Source organism: Triturus cristatus, chromosome 7 (genome assembly GCF_964204655.1).
Source record: "Triturus cristatus chromosome 7, aTriCri1.1, whole genome shotgun sequence".
NCBI lineage: Eukaryota > Metazoa > Chordata > Amphibia > Caudata > Salamandridae > Triturus > Triturus cristatus.
The window spans coordinates 267,653,225-267,672,812 of NC_140590.1; the positions used below are offsets into that span (position 1 = coordinate 267,653,225).

Below are 19,588 nucleotides of genomic sequence, written 5' to 3' on the forward strand. Positions count from 1 at the left end.
ACATCTCAAGGTACGATTGTGCTCCCCAACTTCCAACGGGTTGGTAGAAAGAGGTAATAAAATTGTGAAGGAGGGCATTCAGACTGCTCTGGCTGCTGGTCTTGATGTGAACACATTCTTGGAAGAGAAATTGTAGAGCTATAATACCTCCCTTCACTGTACAACTGGGGTATCTCCCTTCACGTTATTAAGAGGTAGGGAAGCCCACACATCTTTGTTTCCATCTTGGTTAAAAGAAAAATCTAACGAAATGAAAATGAATGTTAAAGATGTTTCAAATAGAGTTTGTTCTAAGCAATTACTCATGAAAGAAAATTTTTACAAGAAATGCCACCTTATGAAGGAAGATGTATTGGTGGGAGATTGGGTTTTGATTAAAAAGCCTGCAAAAGTAAGGAAAGGGGAATCGAAGTTTTTAATACCAGAAAGAGTATGCAAAGTGAGCAAAGGAGCTGCTTTTTTTGGAAGTTGGGGATGGTGGAACAAAAGTCAACTAGTTAAGGTTTCCGATGTTCAAGCTAAGATTTTATTAGACAGACAGAAGAAAATGTGTGATGAACTTCATTGGGGACATTGGTTGAAGATAGATGGGTCTGATGATTTTTCAAGTCCACACACACAGAGTCCTGTACCTATTAAGGAACCTCTACATTCAAGTGTTAATAAACCTTCATCACAGTTTGACGGGAGCACGAGCAGTAGCCACACTTCTAGTGGACGTACCTCTAAGGCTCCAAAAAGATTTGAAGATTTTGTTAGGTATTAAGGAAGTACTAATTTAGGTACGAATTCCGAATGTTGGTTTTAAAATGTTGTTTTGTCGAATGTACATTGAATTTCCTTTTTTTTGCTTTCTGTAAGGAGGAAGGTGATGTATTGAGGTAGTTGTTATTGTGGATTTATTTGGTATCACGCGCAAAGTTGAGATTGTTAGGCGCGTGATACCTAACATGTGTTTACTTACCTGTATTCCTTTGAATTGTGTCTCGGGGTATGGCGCTCTGTTGGAAAGACGTTCGAATGACATTCACCAGTTGCCGTTCGGACATCCGACCAGGAGGACGCTTTATGCCACGGATGGAGTTAATCCGACTTACTAATAAGCCAAGTTTAACTTACCTTGGATACTCCCGTTCTTCATTTCACGTACTTAGAGGTCGGCCTGCGACGGCCCTAAATCGGGCTGTCTGAGGGGCCAAACGATGACGGAGTAGTCTCCATTGTGATTCCACCAAAGATCCATCTGCATTTAAATCGTAAGACTTTACTTTTACATTTATTGCATCCTAAATACGAAGTAAGTGTAAACGTGAAGTCTTATACTTCCGTTTTTTTTTTACTTGCAAGGTCCCAAAGGCGAGACCTATTGGCTATGCCAATGCTTGTTTAACAATTCAATAATATCAAATGATTGATTGCAGTGTCCGCGTGTGTAGATGGGCAGCGTGGGGTCTGCCGGTGAGTGCGTGAAGGTGAGCCGTCATGGCCTCACCATCCATGTGTAGGTAGGTGGGCAGTGTAGGGTCAGGTCGCCCTCTGCCGGTGAGTGCGTGAAGGTGAGCTATCATTGCCTCACCATGTTTAGGTGGGGGGTGTGGGGTCACTTAGGCGCTCTGCCGGTGTATGCGTGAAGGTGAGCCGTCATGGCGTCCCCAGGGCCCCATCAGGGCATCACCCAGTTCCAGCCCCCACCCAGGCGAGCGTTGGCGGCCAATGTCACTCCAAGGCAGGGCAGCAGGTGTGGGCAGAGTCGACTTTCAAGGGCTTTTCCTAAACAAGAATCCGAGCCCGCGCTCGGCGCCTTGAGGCCACGACAGTGATTTATGGAGGAGCTGCGGGGAGAGGCTGTGCTGTCCCTTGGGCGCTGAGTGCCACCTCCTGGGAGTGCAGGTAACATGAGTGTGAACCGGAGCAGGTGGTCCGGGCACGGGGAAGAAAGGCCAGGCTAGGGAGCGAGGAGGACTCAGTGGCGGTGCATCCATTAGGGCGCTGGGGCGTTGCCCCACAAGCCGCCCGTGCCCACAGCTCCCTCAGCATCTGTGAATTTAAGTAAACTGACTCAGTTTACTTAAGTTCAGAGACGCCGAGGGAGAACTGACAATCATGTCAGTCAGCATGACGTCGGACCGCCCACCCCTTTTACAGTCTGAAGGGGGTGGGCGGTCCGGCGTCATGTTGACTGACATGCATGATGCATTGTCAGACCAGGGGCAGACAGCACCACAAGTGAGCATGACTGGTGAAGGTCGGTGAATTTTTCCACCATGCCCAGTCATGCGCACTAGTGTCTGCTCTGGCTGGCGCATGACCATTAGGAGAGCGAGGGTTGATCAAAGGCTCAACCCTCGGTCTCCTAATGGTCAGGCGGCGGCGAGTAACTGGAGCAGCGCCAGTATTGGCTGAGGGGTTGCCAGTTGCCACTCCAGTGAAGACGCCAAGGGCCCAGCAGAGGCGGCGCGGACCGGCGGTCAGGTAAGTTTTCTTTCTTTTTTTTAATTTTAATTCCCTGGCCCCCACCCCCCCGCGAGTATTGCGATGCGAGCCGCGACTGCACCTCAGTGTGCAGTAAGCATGCTGTACACCTGTCTCCTGCCCAGTGACTGGCCATGTTGGAAACAGCGGCGAAAGGGTGTGCAGGAGCTGTGCACGGCCCTGCACAGGCACAGGCTGCTTCTGCCGGGCATGGGTACACACGGAGAGAGTTGTGGGAGAGGCACGCAGTGCACAAGCAGAGATTGTGTACGTGGGTATAATAAGGCACTGCACTCCCGGGAGGCTCACGGAGGGCTCTGTCACAGCCTGCTGGGCCCCGGACGGGGTAATGCGCAGAGAGGTGTGTACGGGAGACGTGCACAGACACTGGCGTTTAATACAGGGCTCAGTGGAAGCTTGTTGGTAGATAGGGCCAGGTAATGAGAGTAGAGGCTTGTACGTGAGGCATACATAGGTACTGTGCAGTTCATGGACTGGTACCCGGCCACGTAATGCAGGGATAGGGGTGAAGAAGAGACACACAGATATGCCCCACATCTTGAACAGGAAACATACATGGGTGCCCCACATATGCAACAGGAAACATACACAGGTGCCCGACATAGGGTGTGTAGAGGAGACATACCAGTGACTGTTACCCAGTGAAATTCCCCACGCTCTTGACTTTGTTGGATGAGAAGAGCTGAAATAACCTCCATGTCAGCGTATTTATGTACGTTTTGATAATTCTTTTGATTACCGTTGGTTAATGCTGTACACATGAAGTCATCCCTGCATGCATCATCTCAGCACGAGCGCCTACATGTGCAGCTTGGAACATGTGAAGGTTCTCTCCGAAGTCATGCCTTGCACGTATGCACACAACATGTGAAGCCATCCCGCACACATCTTCTCAGAGCAACGAGTCTACTTTGTGCAGCTGTGTGTGTGTTTAAGGCTTTCTCTTCATGGTGCATCATCATCTCGCTGACGCCGATGCTGTTTGGAGTGTGTGGGGGCTGACTGTAATAATATCCAGGGGTTAGAAGTGTGAGTGTGTTTTGGGGATAGGCTGGGGGTGGGAGGCTGACTGTAATAATATCCCGGAGTTAGGTGCGTGGAGGTCGAGGATGTGTGGGGGGGGGCGCGCCTGTAATAATATACCGGGGTTAGGAGTGGTGAGAGGTTTGTCGTGGTATTTGCAAATATTATTCCCGCAATTTTCTGTCACGGGCTCAGTCGACCTGGCGAATGCTGGTCCATAAAGTAATTCCTGCAAATGTCTGGTGTATCAGTATTGTCTAAAACCAATAAACTGTTGTCATTAAAAAAATAGAAAGGAAGATAGCTGGGTCTCACTTAAGATGTATGGTATTTAATGGCCAACGCTCGGGTGACCCCGTTTTCAAGGCTAATATGTCAATCTGCTGAGTTTTTAATGACACCTCGGTGCATTCTAGTTATTGTAGACTTGTCCATCTGCTGGCAAACCTCTAGATTGAGACATATCCTCTGGGTGGCAGTTTAGGTCTCGCTTTTGGGACCTTATAATTATTTAGTTATGCAGCACAATATCCTTGGTGCAACAACATCAACCGTTGCATGGCTAAACACTTATAAGGTCCCAAAGACGAGACCTATTGGCTATGCCAATGCTTGTTTTCTTTCCTTGTGCTTCTGATTCCTTGTCTGTGGAAAGAACCAAAGAACTCAAAAACTGAGCGCACTGGCCAAGCTTTGTTGTATCATATCAAAGATTAAACGTTTCTCAAATTAAAGATGTATCCTATGGATCCCTCGGGGGTGGGAGGGGCGGGGGTTGGGAGGAGAGAAGGCAGGAATTGATTTGTACACATGATGTTAATAATTGAATATTTTATGAGGGAGGGGGAATAACCCCCACTCAAAACAATTGTATTCGCTTGCATTAAAATCAATAAAATCATCTTGTTAAAAAATATATTGACAGAGCGAGAGTTTAAGAAAAGGTAGTGGTTACAGGTGAGTGAGTGTATTATGTGTATGCGGGGAGGGGGGAAGTGAAAGAGATGCAAAGGAAGTATGTGCAGTAGATAGTGAAAAGTATGAAATATATGGGGTATGAAATATGCAGCTGGAGTGTTTCAGACAGATAGGATATAAAGAGTGTCTCATCTAGAGAGTGGTTAGCAGAGGAGAACGGGGTAGATTGGGACACTCCAAAGATAACTATCCCTTCCACAGACCATGTGTATATTTAGGAAATTTCCCAGAGGAAGGACCAGGATGCCGTGAGTCAAGCGAGAGAGATGTTGCATTTGGAAAGAGGTGTGGGCGTGGCTTTTACTATTCCTGTCAGACGGGGCGTGGCTCCAAAGTTATCCTCCGCGGGCCCCGTTCTGTTGGGCACTGGCACATCTGGCTCCCAGCTAACGGGGCTGGAAGTTCGGCTGCGTGACAGCTCACGTCATGTCCTGGGACGGCAGTGTGCGAAAAAGACTACATTTCCCAGGGAGCTCAGCGGTGTCAGAGTCATGTGGCGGAGAGAGGACCGTGGCCCGCCAGAGATGCCCGTATTAGAGAGGGTGAGGCGGCTGCTGTTGTGGCCCCTGAGGAGGCAGCCCCAGCTCTGCCCGGGCCTCCACCCACGGCACTGCCGCCTCACCTACCACAAGGGCCCACAAGATCCAGTGCTTGGCAGCATCGATATCTCCGACGCAAACTTCGGTTTCACATCCGAAGCGAGGGGCGCGACTGCGTGCTGAAGGTGAGAGGGGCGGTGCTCTCCAAGTGAAGAGAAGGGCACTAAAAGTTTAAGGGAAGTGAACAGGACCTGCCAAATAGGAAGCTTTTGGTTGTGGAAGAAGGGCTGCAGTGCAAAGAGTGGGTCTTGAAAGTTAGAGAGTAATGCTGTGAGTAAAAGGGAGGTGTTGAAACGAAATGGTTTGGTGGCACACACTGGCAGGAATTGAAAGGGGTGGGTCCTGAAAGTTAGCGCGCGCAGCAGCGTCAAAGGTGAAACTGATCGCGCTCCAGATGGCACCTCGGGTGCTGAAAGCTGGCAGTTGCGCGCGTGCACGTGCGTGCAACCGCGAGCGCTAGGCCAGCAAATGCTTGGGGTAGCACTTTTAAAAGCCCACTACTAAATGTCTCGCAGGGCAGCGCATTCGCTGGCTCAGGCGAGACCTAAACAGTGTCATGCAAGACTTGGTAACATGAGAGCTTTGCATCCGGGGGCTTGGGGCTTCGGGGTCCCATGGGCAAGACACACTGTACAAGGTCTCACTCGGTAAAGCTATGTCTCATATCAACGTTTCTATGATTTATGCAGCTGTTGGCTTTGCTTGGCACACACATTCAGATAAATCCACCAATAGGGGGACAAGCATGTAAGGGGGAGGGGAGAGGGGTTTGGTCTGGCGAACCCAAAATGTTTTATGAACTGGGCACAGAGCCGGGAGCAGCAGGCGGTCCCCCAAGGCTGTGCAGTTTTACATCCAAGAAGCTGTCGGTGTTCACTTAACTCTCAAGTGGGGTTCCCACCAAAGCTTTCGCCTAACACACGCCCACTCTCTGCATGCCAGGAAGGTGCTGAGACAGAGATTGCGTTCTGTATTATAGTATAAAGTATCGCCCTTTAAGCCTCTTGGCCCATCTACTGTAATGGCAGAAATGTGCAGGGAATGAACTGCTGCACACTTGGGGCACTACCACTGATTTTAGTAATACTCCAATACTGCACTTTATCGCTGAAATTCAGTGACATGGATCCTCTAGCAAAAAATGTGGAAATACGTGTAAAAATTATCCCAATCCAGGGCTAATACCACGGAGTAACATTGTTTCATAGGGAGAGTAACCCTAACCACCTAAGAAGACAGGAGAATATATTTTAGATGTTATATACTTTTCTACATGGTTCATAAAATACTTTTTTCCAGTGCTTTAAAAAGAAATAAAGAGTTGCAGGTACTCACTATTTTGTAACTGTTTGCTCCTGAGAAGTACTGGTACTCTTCCATTAAATGTATTGCAGCACTGCTGAGATGTGCAGGCAGTCTCCCTTCCAAATTAAAGAAGTGCAGGTACTGAATACCGGACAGTACCTGTTCACTGAAAGCACTATATTTTTTTAGAGCAAGGGATTGTGATTACACCCGTGTCTGGGCAATAATCTGATAGCATAAGAAGAAAACAATAAATTAAAACTATAGGGAAAGGTCTGCTTTGTGCTCCAGATCAATAACACATAAAGGTTAAAGATTTCTGGTGCTAAGGGTATGTCTAATGAAATCAAAGGCACGGTCAAGCATTATTGGGATATTATTGTAAAACACATGATAGGCTGCCTCAACTCGCTCATCTGCACATATTTCTATATGACTGGTTACAGCCAGCAGCTGTTGGTGCTTCCTGAAGTCTGGTTAGAGCATATTTTTCCAATGGTAAAGCTGCATGCAGTGCAAGACACTGGGCAAGCATACATTTTGAAGGGCAAAAGTTGTCATGCGGAACAATTTACATATTACAGTAACTGTTGAACAAATGAATGCAAGAAGATACGGGGCAGTTTTTAATGTGTTTAATATTTCAGGACTATACGTTCCGACTGCCTTGCTTTAGCGCTGCATTAATTTGCTTTAAAATGCACCATTTGCCAATCTTTTTTAAATTTCTTTCTCAGGAGAGGGACTCTCCCTAGACCCCAGGTTTGTCCATTAAACTTGTTTGCATCGCTAACCAGTGTTTTCTATTGGAAAGTGTAGAGCTAAAGCAGTCTTGCTTAGTTCCCTAGCCCTCTTCAGAAGTCAGACTTGCTTGGCAACCAAGAAATTCTCGGAAATAATGTATGAGTTTTCTTTTATGAATGCCTAGAAGAACTGAATTTTTAGTTCATTTATCACAGAAATAGTGTTGAAAATTGCACCAAAAAGGTGCACATTTTTAAAAAATGTCTTCACGGGGGAGAACCCCCCGAACTCCTCTTATTGCTTGCTCGCATACGTTGATTCGTTCTGCATACGCTCACCAGTTTCAAATTCCACCAGCCGCCACTGTGCGGGTGTGAGCAGTGACATTGTGTTAAGGTGCACACACAGGGAGGGAAGGACAGGTACTGAAGGGTGAGAGGGGGAAGGGGGAGAAGAAAGAGTCACATTGGAAAATGAAGGATAAACAAGAGAGAACAGTGGTTGGAGAACAAGGGAGATAATAATGAAGATATAAGAGGAAGAAATAATAACAATGGAGAGAGCAGGGAGTGAAACGGGGAAAAGCAGAGAGAATGGGAACACATGGTGTAAGAGAAGAAAGATGACCTAGAAATACCTAAAAAAACAAGCTCGGCCGTGCGTGCCAGGTCAGCGGCGAAAGTGAAAGCGCCGCGTTTGTATCAAAAGTGCACCAGGGCCAGCGCTACCGCCATCTGTTTCCAATTAACGCGACCACAAGACGCGGGCGCGTTAATTAGAAACAGATGGCGCTGCTGCTCGCTCCTGAGCTCCCTAGGCCAGGGGAGAGAGAAGGCGGGACATGCACCCGCCTTTGGCAAATTGCGTGCTTTCTTAGAAAGACGCATGCAAAGGCCAATAGCGGGTCATAAAAAAAAAGCACACGCATGAGCGTATGTTCAGAGTTTAAAGTCCTTACTAAATGCCTCGCAGAGCAGCGCATGCGCGCTGGCTCAGACGAGACCTAAAAAGGAACTAGATTTAAGGAGTTGTCAGTGCACACGGCCATGTCCTGTAATCCGTAAAACCGCAGCAGCAGTTTTCAGCCTGGTCCGGACCCTGAGGGAGGCGGTATCCATGACCGTCTCACGGAAGAGGTGAACACGGCATTGCTCTCATGGGGGCTTCAGAGTTCCTAAAATAGATTATTTGAGAAGCAGGGCAGGAGAGGGGCTTCAGGAGGTGCAGTAAGGGAGAAGGGGTACTTAGAATTCAATATTTTGTAAAATAATACTTTTTTTAAAACTTTAAAACAGAGACGAGAGTGTGTGAGTGTTTCTGTCTGCATGTGTATGTAAAAATCCCAAGTGAAATCTGACAAACACCTCACTTAAAGCAACTGTACCCAACTATTTGCTACTGAATACATTTATTAGGGGAGTGTAACATCGCAGCCAGACTGCCGTATGTGTGATGGTTAGTAGATACCAGAGCCACCATTATTAGGCAGCGCTAGCAGGAACATCGGGTCGTGCAAGCTGCAGGAGTCTCTCGTGAAATACCTCGGGCCTGGCACTTACTTTTGTTTTTGCATATTAATCACTGCTTTAGAGTTGACTCGCTCGAAAGGAACACAGTCCTTAATGCCTGCTCCGAGTACCCTGGTACTTAGCGAGTGACACAGGAAGCTTGTCGATTTCAAGTCGGGAAAGGAGAGCTAACATTCAGGCACAGAAACAAAATGTAGGTTACACAATCCAGGGTGAAGAATGCCCTAAATGAATTGTAACCTTCAGGGTTCAAAGTTCAAACCCATTCCTCGCAAGTTGCTGATTACTGATTTTCCACACAAAGGCGGTTTATCCTTCAGTCTCCAAATCTTCCGTTTTTTAGGTCTCGCCTGCGAACGCAGCGCGAAGCGCTGCTCGCAAGCGAGATCTATTGTTGCTGACTTGCCTCGGAAGTGGGACAGGAGATGTGCACGCGCAGGCTTTTGGCGGATTTGAGTTGGTGTACGCGCCTACAGCCACGCGGCGTGCACATCTCCTGTCCCGCTTCCCTCGCAAGCCAGCATGCAGTTTCTCAACACGCACGTCCTAGGCACCGCGCAACCACTATGTGCTCCTGCTCCAAACCCCCACACCCCTGTGCCCTCCGCTTCCCCCACCAACGCTCCCATCCGTGTCCCTCACTCCTGGAGCAGGGCTGCTGCTGTCCAAGCACACATGCGGGCGGGATTCCTCCTAGGAGATAGAAAGCGGCTAACAAACCTCGGTGTTTCCTGCAGTACTGACCAAAGCTCCTTTCCTCGGCTGCCTGAGATGAGCGACAGCTGCGCACAGACCGACGGACAGGAACAACCAGGGACTGAAAAGCGGCACCCAGTAACTGTCCTCAGACTCAGACAGCATAACGGAAAGCAAACGGACCTCAGCCACCACCCCGCCTCTGCTCTAACGTTCCTGCTGTGCGTAAAGGGGCGTCGTTTATGAGCGTAACCGAGCGCCGCCTGCAGCAGCACCACCGCGACTCCATGTTTAACTTTCCCCACCTCCCAGAGACCCAGAGCCGGCCAGGCGCGGGGCTGCCCCTTACTCACACCTAACACACCGCAGCCCCACCATGCCTGGCATGATGGACAAGGGGATTGAGTTCCTGGGGAGGACCCGACCCAACGGCGCCAAAAGCCCCTCCAACGGGCTCATGAGCGACGAGAGCGGCAGCGACGACGAGCACGGTGGGAGCCTCGAACGCTGTGAAAGAAAGGTCATGGAGGGCTGTGTGTGAATTAATGCACGAAAAAGGGAATGTATGGATGAATGATGTATGCACAAATGGATGAATGAGAGTGCATGAATGAGTGAAAAACAAGTGACAGTGTGGCTGGATGAATGCTTAAGACTGAGGGAGGCCAGGATGTTGTAGGGTGGTGTAATCTACTCGTGAGAGGTGCCTGCGCTCTGCCAGTACTCATTAACTAATACTTTAGCCTTGTGCCCATTCATTCATTTTTTAATTCATTCGTACGTACGTGACCTGCGCATGCATCTACTCGTTCACCAATTGACTCGTTCTCACAGTCTCCTATTCTGCCTGTGTTACCCTCGGATAGGTTGTCTATTGTGACCACATGGGCTAGTGTTTCCGAATCCACATGGGCCAGGGTTTTGGAATTTGACATGTTTCACCCTCGGAGAGCCTGCGGCTCGTAGAAGTCGCCTTCGCGGCAGGTTTGGGCGGTGATCGGAGCCCTCCACCCGGACAATAAGTGGACAAACCTCGTCTAGGTGTCAATGTTTTTATTCAGCTCAGGGCTTTTTCCTCGGTACATCTCAGATGTTTCCTTGGAGCCAGACTGTAATAACAAACTGCAGTGTTTGGAAGGATGTTGTTGCTCGTTTTTGTTACCCCCTTTCTGACTCTGCCCCGTACCATGTCTTAAGAAAACAAGCATTTGCAATGCAATAGGTCCCGCATTACTGAATGTTTGAGCTATTTGTGTTGCATTATTAATAGCAATGCCAATAGCTCAGACTTTAATAGTGCGAGACCTATTGCATTGCAAATGCTTGTTATTGTGAGTCCTTAACATATCTTTGCTTCCCATTTCTCCCGGAGATACGTATGTTATGCCATCAATAAAATGACACCACCCGTACCTACACACAACACCACAGACAGGTGTGTGCGCATACCACCAACACACATAAAATAACACAGAGCTCCGACCTCGTCTCTCGCTCCCCCCTCCTCCGCCTCTCTGTGCCCCCTACCCTCCAATTTGTGTGTGTGTGTATGTATTTCCATGGAATTTTAAGTTGTTGGTGGCAAAGTCCAGCGTTTGTCTTACACCACTTAAGGGCTAAGGACGAGATGGTCTCATCCTCAGCACAGCCAGCTCCAATGGTGCTGAAGGCAAACCCATCTCACCCCTGGCACTGTAGGGGTTGAACAGCCAATCACAGCAGCCTTTTATTCGACGGTCAATAAAGGTACCATTGCCTTGATTACAATAAACGCCTGTCTTGTTCCTCAAAAGGGCCAAGATTCTAGGAGGCAAATGTGCGCCTTGCAGTGTGAGAGGTGGGACATAACATGTATTTGTAAAGTGCACATTCACCCAAGGGCATCTTGGCGCGGAATAACAGATGTTTATTGTTACCCAACTCAATGGCACTCATTTTATCAGACTCAGAAGGATGAAAGGCTGAGTGGACACGCCGGGATTTGAACCTTTGAACACAGGCCCCCTACAGTGCATGCATTAGTCCACTAAGCCACCAGATCTGGCTGTGTCTGGATGCAATGTGACTGGGTGCACGGTGAGGACTGAGGAGTGTGGCTGTATGAGAGTACTGGGGGGGTTGTCTGTAATAACAGTACAGGGTGAATAGTGTGCATAAATGCAGGGTGAGGAGCGTGACTGGGTGCACGGTGAGGAGTGTGGCTGTATGAGAGTACTGAGGGGGGTGTCTGTAATAACAATGCAGGGTGAATATTGTGCATAAATGCAGGGGGAGTAGTGTGACTGGATGCAGGGTGAGGAGTGTGGCTGAGTGCAGGGTGAGGAGTGTGGCTGAGAGCAGGGTGAGGAGTGTGACTGGATGCAGGGCGAGGAGTGTGACTGGATGCAGAGGGAGGAGTGTGGCTGAGAGCAGGGTGAGGAGTGTGGCTGTATGAGAGTACTGAGGGGGTGTCTGTAATAACAATGCAGGGTGAATATTGTGCCTAAATGCAGGGGGAATAGTGTATATGAGTGCAGGGTGAGGAGTGTGGCTGAGTGCAGGGCGAGTAGCGTGTCTGAGTGCAGGGTGAGGAGCGTGACTGGGTGCAGGGTGAGGAGCGTGACTGGGTGCAGGGCGAGTAGTGTGTCTGAGTGCAGGGTGAGGAGCGTGACTGGGTGCAGGGTGAGGAGTGTGGCTGAGTACAGGGCGAGTAGTGTGTCTGAGTGCAGGGTGAGGAGCGTGACTGGGTGCAGGGTGAGGAGTGTGGCTGAGTGCAGGACGAGTAGTGTGGCTGAGTGCAGGGTGAGGAGCGTGACTGGGTGCAGGGTGAGGAGTGTGGCTGAGTGCAGGGCGAGTAGTGTGGCTGAGTGCAGGGTGAGGAGCGTGGCTGAGTGCAGGGTGAGGAGCGTGACTGGGTGCAGGGCGAGTAGTGTGGCTGAGTGCAGGGCGAGGAGCGTGGCTGTATGAGTAGAGTAAGAGGTATGTCTAATAACAGTGCACGGTGAATACTGTGCCTGGATGCAGGGTGAGCAGTGCGTCTCTGAGTGCAGGGCGAGGGGTGAGGCTGTATAAATGCAGTGAGGGAAATGTCTGTATGAGCGCATGGTGAATGTTTGAGAGTAGGGACAGCAGTGAGCTTGGGAGTGCAGGGTAAGCGGCGTTAACAGTGCAGGTTGAGTAATGTACCGGAATGCAGCGTGAGCGGTGTGCCTCCCCACTGTACCTTTGGGATTGCCCTCTTTACAGTGAATGCTCCTGTCAATGTAAATAGGGGTGTTGTGATCCTGGTAAAAGCAGGCCACTCATTGGTCGGTGTGACTACAACAAAGTGATGGTATGATGGCACGGTCTGAACCTCCAGCCCTCCCCCTCCCTTCTGCGGGACTGGGAGCCCATCACTCCTTCGGAACCAGGAGGCCATCACTCCTCTGGAACCAGGAGGCCATCACTCCTCCGGAACCGGGTGCCCATCATTCCTCCGGAACCGGGTGCCCATCACTCCTCCGGAACCGGGTGCCCATCACTCCTCTGGAACCGGGTGCCCATCACTCCTCCGGAACCGGGTGCCCATCACTCCTCCGGAACCGGGTGCCCATCACTCCTCTGGAACCAGGTGCCCATCACTCCTCCGGAACCGGGTGCCCATCACTCCTCCGGAACCGGGTGCCCATCACTCCTCCGGAACCGGGTGCCAATCACACTTCCGGAACCGGGAGTCCATCACTCCTACGGAAACGGGAGCCCATCACTCCTCCGGAACCGGGTGCCCATCACTCCTCCGGAACCGGGTGCCCATCACTCCTCCGGAACCGGGTGCCAATCACACTTCCGGAACCGGGAGTCCATCACTCCTCCGGAAACGGGAGCCCATCATACCTTCAGAAACGGGTATCCCACCACTCCTCCCCCTCATGCCCCTTGTTCTATCCATGCTCAAGGATTAACTATTGTCTTTAATCTCTGGTGGGGGTGGAGTGGATGGTGTTTGACAGTCTGTATACAACCCTCCCTCCCTCCTCGGGGTCGGGGGATTAGAGGGGTATTACAACCAGTAACTCCAGGCGTCATCAGGGCCTCTTAAAGTCACCACAGTGCATTGTCGCTGTAAGAAGAGGTGCTGAGGACGCTGCAGCACCCCCAGAACAACCATGCTGGTGAGGGTGAATGAGCAATAAAGAAACTTTTAAATGTTGCTTTATACATTTGCTAAGCGTTCAAAGACAGAGCTGTGTCAGGCTAGGTCTTCAGACAACCTGCTGCTTGTTCTTTTAACATGGAGATTGGTGTTTATTCTACGATTGCAAAGTGAAAGGATTTTGTAAAGTGAACAATGTGGCAATCTTCCTGGTGTATAAAGAAAGGCTGCAGAATGTTGTTTTTTTCTAATACACATTTAAATACCAATAAACGAACTGTACAAATATTTCAAAATATATCAACACTTAGGAAAGCACAAAGTAAGCGCTTTTTAGGTAATTCGGAAATGTGATGGAAACAAAGCTTTCAATAGGGTCAAAACAAATCAGGACACCTTACTTGGTGACGCCCAAATTACAAATATTCGCTGAAGCATGATTTCCACACATTATTGGTTGAGCGCTTAATAGCTTTATCATTAAAACTATGTCTATGCAAAGCTAGTGGCCATTTCAATGGAAAATGTGCTGTCTGTACATGACAATGAGCTACCCTACCATGCTATAGTAATATATTCCCGACTGTTTGCTCCAAAATTCACCACCAGATACATACTACACCCTTACCGCTCCCTTGCTGAATAGGCACATTTGCTACACTTGATCTTAGTGTGACATGAATGTTTCATAATCACTATGAATTCAGTGATGTCATATTGATGGCAGCACCCCGCTCTAAAAACTGTCCCGCTTTCCAGGGGTGATTTTGCACCCTACCTGCTGCCTCAGCCCACCGGTTCGCCAGCTCATCATTTCCGGTCCCGGTCCAAGGGGACTGCAACGCCCGGCATACCCCATGTGGCTTCGGCCACCTACGTCAGCGCTAAGCGCCAGGAGGCGCTTCAAAAGCGGCCGCGGGCTCCCGCGGCGTGGGACGCGTGCGGGCGGGCCCGTCTGCACCCATCAGAGCCCGGAAGGGGCTGGGCCTTCCATCTGACATTTGGTCATCGTTATTGATTCAAGCCCCAGTATGCAGGTACTGTCGTATATATTTAAAATCTACAATAAGTACTTGTGTCGCACGGAGAGGTTCTTCTGTGAAATATAGTGCTTCTTAGTAAAACGGCATTATGAATACCTCGAAAAAGCACAAAGGAGTAGCTGGTACTTTGGATGCATTCATCGTTAGGGCAGAGACATTATTGACCCATGAGATTGAATTAGCGGAACGTCGTCTTTCCTTAGAAGCTTCTATAATGCAGAGACGTTCATCACTGGGCATCCCTAACCTTAACCTAGGTGACACTGCACCAACGTGTTTGTATGTAACACCACCAAATATACCAATGATTTCTCCTGAGCCGGTCCCGGTTGTACCCCTTGTAGCAGCCCCAGTGGTATCTTGAATAGCCACGAGAACACAGGTCTCTAAATCTTCTAAAGTAAAGAAAGAGCACCCAATAAAACGGAAGCGGGGCGCTGGTACACAAAAAACAAGGAATACAAAGGGATCTCAAAGTGTCAACTGCATAAACGACCATGGTATACCAAAGACAAATTCTGTGAGCACACAAACTGACGTGGCTACTTCTCTTTTCCCATTAAGTCATGATGCTGTTGGGGACGATACTTTTCCTACTATGGCTACTGTTGAAGAATCTGCTTTGGGAACTGCGCTAGCTTGTATTCAAGAACTGATTGGAAAGAACTTTACTCTTTTATGGGAAAAAATGGATCGCCTGGATGCTGTTATAAATAATTTAAGTGGTAACAATATGATACAGCAGCCTGATGTTATTGAGGGGGAGGGTTTGAAAATAGCAGAGAATGTTAACCCAACTATGAAACCACAAAGTTTAGATGGTAAAGCTAAGGAAACTCCCACGCTAAGCCATAGTCATAGTACCATGAAAGGTAATGCATATAAAGTACCCCATGGATCCAATACAGAACGGTTGGGCTCACTCAATACCCCTTTAGATCGTTTAGCTATAGGCAATACACCTAACTTGATGATTAATAATATCAGAGAGGGTTCAAGAAACAAATGTCTTAAGCCTAATACTGAGGTGCTGAGTCTACCCCAGCTACGTGCCCCTATGTCTTATCTTTGGCTGGTGTCCTTGCTCTCAGGGAGGACCAGAGGGAGTCGTGGGTTGACTTACGTAACAAAACCATGGATTGGTTAACTAAATATAAAAAATTCCACCCGTCCGCCATAAAAGAGATTTTAATGGTTCGTAGAGTTATTTGGATCGGCCAATACCCCAGGCCCATTGAGGGTGACTGCATTGTGGTTAATTTTCGCAGGCCTCATTTGGTCCAATGTTTATTAAGTTTTAATGAGCTAAATCCTAGCCAAAATACCAGCATTAGCGCCCTTCCATTGGGTTTCTTTTATAGACCTCCCTCTGGGTGCTTTGTAAACAATCTTGCCCCTACTCCCTTGTTTAATAGGTTCCAGGTTCTATCAGATCTAAATGCTCAAGACTGACAACTATCACTACTGGAACATTAATTTTACTTTTCCAATGATTCAGATCCCCCTGTATGTAAAATTAAAGTTCAAGATGGCCAACTAATTTCAGCTAAGACTAAGGCAAACAATGGTTCAAGTATTTCAAATATGAACGTAGGTAGATCCCAGCTGGAAATAGGTGAACAGTATTGGCTATGTTCGATAATAGAAAAGGACGCAGCCATGCACCTTGAAACTTAAGATGCACCACTAGCACCCCCGTTTAATGAGTGTGTGGATATAGTTGAGGTGAATCAGTCCTCATATAATAATGAAACGGGCTCCCTTGACACTATTAACAAAAGTCATGAAACCTCGGGAGCAAGGAATGAGATGGGAATTTTACTTAACGATCAAATCAGGGAGGAAGGGCAATCAGAAATACAATTAACATCATGGAATATAGCAGGGTTGAGGAGGAATATAAGAGATGTAGAATGGCAGGAATACATTGGACAAAACGAAATATGTCTCCTACAGGAAACCTGGGTCTTGGAGACCCCACATAAAATGGGATTTAAAACATATAGTGTCAATGCTATCCCTTCGGTTAGAGGTAGGCCGTCAGGAGGTCTCATTATTTGGGTAAAAATTCCTCTATGCATGGACATAACTCAGTTGAATTTTCCATCTCAGGATTTAGTTGGTATTAAGATTCGAACACAGGACCACACTGAATTATATGTGATAAATATTTACCACAGACCAAGCCCAGCTAGTAGGGAATCTCCGGCGACAGAGCAGTTAGATCAATTTTTAAATTCACTCTATCCAAGTGTAATGGTAATCGTGGGGGGTGACTTCAATCGTAAATTTGAACCAGTCGTGGGATTTGAAAATATCTTCAATGAGGAATATATTGTAAACAATATCCGCCTTCTGAAAAGCACCCCGGTAGTACCCTGTACAGTTGCCGTTGCACAATTGGTAAGATTGGTGACAGGACATGGACTTAGATCCTGCAATGGCCGATTACCATCTAATAGTCCAAATGTTGCCACATTTAATAGGAATAACTGTAAGAGCAGTATTGATTATATATCGGCATCAATTGGCCTTTGGCCAATTTTACACAACTTAGTGGTTGAGATCAGAACTGAAAGCGCCCATTATCCACTACATTTGACACTAGCAGCCCATTTATTTCTACTAGCTCCTTTGAACACTGTAGATAGCAACTGTAGCGTCATCGAACCATTACTAAGCAATAATCGAAGAGCCTTAAAATGGCCATATTTAGTGAGAAATGACATCGTTTTAAAGCAGATTTATGATATTTTCATATACACTATTTCACCATATGTTGATCTGCCTGCCACAGAATTCCCTATTACAAATATACACTGTACATTGGTAGATGCATTGAAACTTGTTTTGAGTAGGATCCCTGTTGGAAACCGGGCAACCGGGTTAGCAGTCACCAGGTTCCCAGCACAATGGTAGCTTGGCTCGAGCGGTTGGGGGTCAGGCACCGTGTTAAGCGTACGTCACACCCTCACAATAACCATGCGTTCATCCGTTCCAAAAACGACACTACACCGTAAAAATTATGAAAGAAAGGAGTTTGTCTTTATCTTATTTTCTCTTAGTTGCAGGGTTCATAAAATAAATACAGTACCATAGGATTCTCCTTTAAAAGGGCAGGTCAAATAAATAATACCACAGTGGGGTTTCAATAAATAGGATCAGGTCATAAATAAACACGGAATAAATAGGGGTGCAATAAATACAAATGGCTAATAAATACTGTCAGACAATAAATACAGTCAATAAATAAAGCACCTTCAATAACTTAAATAACACAATTAATGACAATTACAGTTCACATCACTTTCCTGAGGTAGTTTGGTTTTACTATGCCCAAGTACAGCTTGTGGTCACTGGGGTGGCCTGGGGATGTCCCAACTAGATTGGTCAAGGCTGGGGCCTAAGCTGAGGTAAAATGAGGGTAACCTTAGGTTCTGGCTCTCCCAACTACACAGTCCCTCACACAGGTCCCTGCACCAGTCTCAGTTCACCCCCCAGCACTCCCAGGCTGGTCCTAACACTCCTTTAGCCCCTAGAATGGTCTTTTAGGGCTCCACAGGGCCTCAGATGCCCTTTCTACCACTTACTGCCCTTTTCACGATGATCGGCTCCGCTCGGCGCCGTGTCGATGTCGTGAGGCGGCTCCGGCTCGATGTCGCTGGGCGGCTCCGGTTCGGTGTCGCTGGGCGGCTTCGGATCGATGTCGCTGGGCTGTTCCGGATCGATGTCGCTAGGCGGCCTCGGCTCGATGTCGCTGGGCTGCTCCGGCTCGATGTCGCTGGGCGGCCTCGGCTCGATGTCGCCTTCCGGCGTCGCAGGGTCACGGTCTCCCCGCTTCCGGGTGTCTCCGGAGTGCGACCTCCACTCCCGACCTCCGGAGCGCTTCACCTCAGATTCCGGCATCTCCGGAGTGCGATCTCCACTCCCGACCTCCGGCGCGCTTCACCTCGACCTCCGGCGACTCCGGAGTGCGATCTCCACTCCCGACCTCCGGCGCGCTTCACCTCGACCTCCGGCGCGCTTCACCTCGACCTCAGGTGACTCCTTACTCGACCTCCAGTGCCTCTCCACGACCTCCGTCGGCGCCCTCTCTCGACCTCTGACGGCTCCGGGTACGACGTCTGCTTTCTGTCAGCGCCGCTTCTCCACCTCAGGCCTCAGGTCTCCAGGCTTCTCGACGTCAGGACTCCAAGAGGACACCGCTAACCAGGTCAGGAGCTTGCTGGTCTTCTTCTTTAAGGCCTCTTCACAATATTTAGGTCCTTAAGATGGTTTTTCTGATCTTGATCCCACACAGGGCTCTAGGCTGGGCTTGGTCAGTAGGGACTAGCATCAAGGGTGGGTTTCTGGACCCCACTCCAAGCACTGGTTTCCACCCCTGCTGCCTTACTCCGACCTCCTTCTGAACTGGTCCTCTCTCCTCTCTAGTCAGATGCCAACTGCCACTCTGAGATGGCCTCCCAACATTCTAAACTGCCTCTCACTGTCACAGGGTTCCAGAATGTTACGGAAGGTTCTAGAAATCTCCAGTGGGTTCTGATGATGTCACAGGTGACAATGGGTGGCCACCATTTTGTGTCTCAGGCCCTCAGACAGAAGTTCCAGGGGTAGGGAAAATGGCTCCTTGACCCTGCATCAACACTAAAAAGTCTGGTGGTTCCCAAAAAGGAAAAATTATAATAGGGTTTGAGGCAGAAGTGGGACAAAATAAATAATAATGAGGAGGGACCACCCAAAGGGCTGACAGGTCTAACAATCCCAAAAGAACGTAAAATGGGAAGAGCAGAATTACGTAATTTGGATAATCCCTGGTTTAATAAAGAATGCCGAAAAGCAAAAAAAGATCTTATTTTGGCAACAAAAACAAATAATGTTGTGGTTTTAAGGGAGAAGAGGAACAAGTACAAGAGATTATTAATACAAGCTAAGAAAGACTGGAATGACAATATCTGGACGTATTTGATTAGCGCAGCCAAATCCAAAGACTATGTTAGCTTTTGGCGATTGCTATCTAAAGGTAATAAAGCGGGAAGATGTAACAAGGACCTCTTTTTAGACGCA

At 48.4% G+C, this 19,588-nt stretch overlaps 2 protein-coding genes across 4 annotated transcripts in view; one reads left to right on the forward strand and one right to left on the reverse strand.

Moving 5' to 3' along the window:
* LOC146809377 (pleckstrin homology-like domain family A member 2) overlaps positions 1-19,588 on the reverse strand; it is a 154,415-nt gene that overhangs the window by 127,743 nt on the left and 7,084 nt on the right. Inside the window, exon 1 of one of the 3 annotated variants that reach the window (XR_014966419.1) lies at positions 14,260-14,397. The exons of the other annotated variants lie outside the window; for them this stretch is intronic. The gene's annotated coding sequence lies outside the window, so the exon portion shown is untranslated. Of the gene's footprint in view, positions 1-14,259; positions 14,398-19,588 lie in introns of those variants that run through there. 3 annotated transcript variants of the gene reach the window in all.
* Positions 14,385-19,588, forward strand: part of LOC146809378 (ferritin heavy chain A-like) — a 287,383-nt gene continuing 282,179 nt past the window's right edge. Inside the window, exon 1 of the mRNA XM_085616195.1 lies at positions 14,385-14,518. Within this exon, the coding sequence (XP_085472321.1) occupies positions 14,513-14,518 (6 nt within the window). The 5' untranslated portion in view covers positions 14,385-14,512. The remainder of the gene's footprint in view (positions 14,519-19,588) is intronic.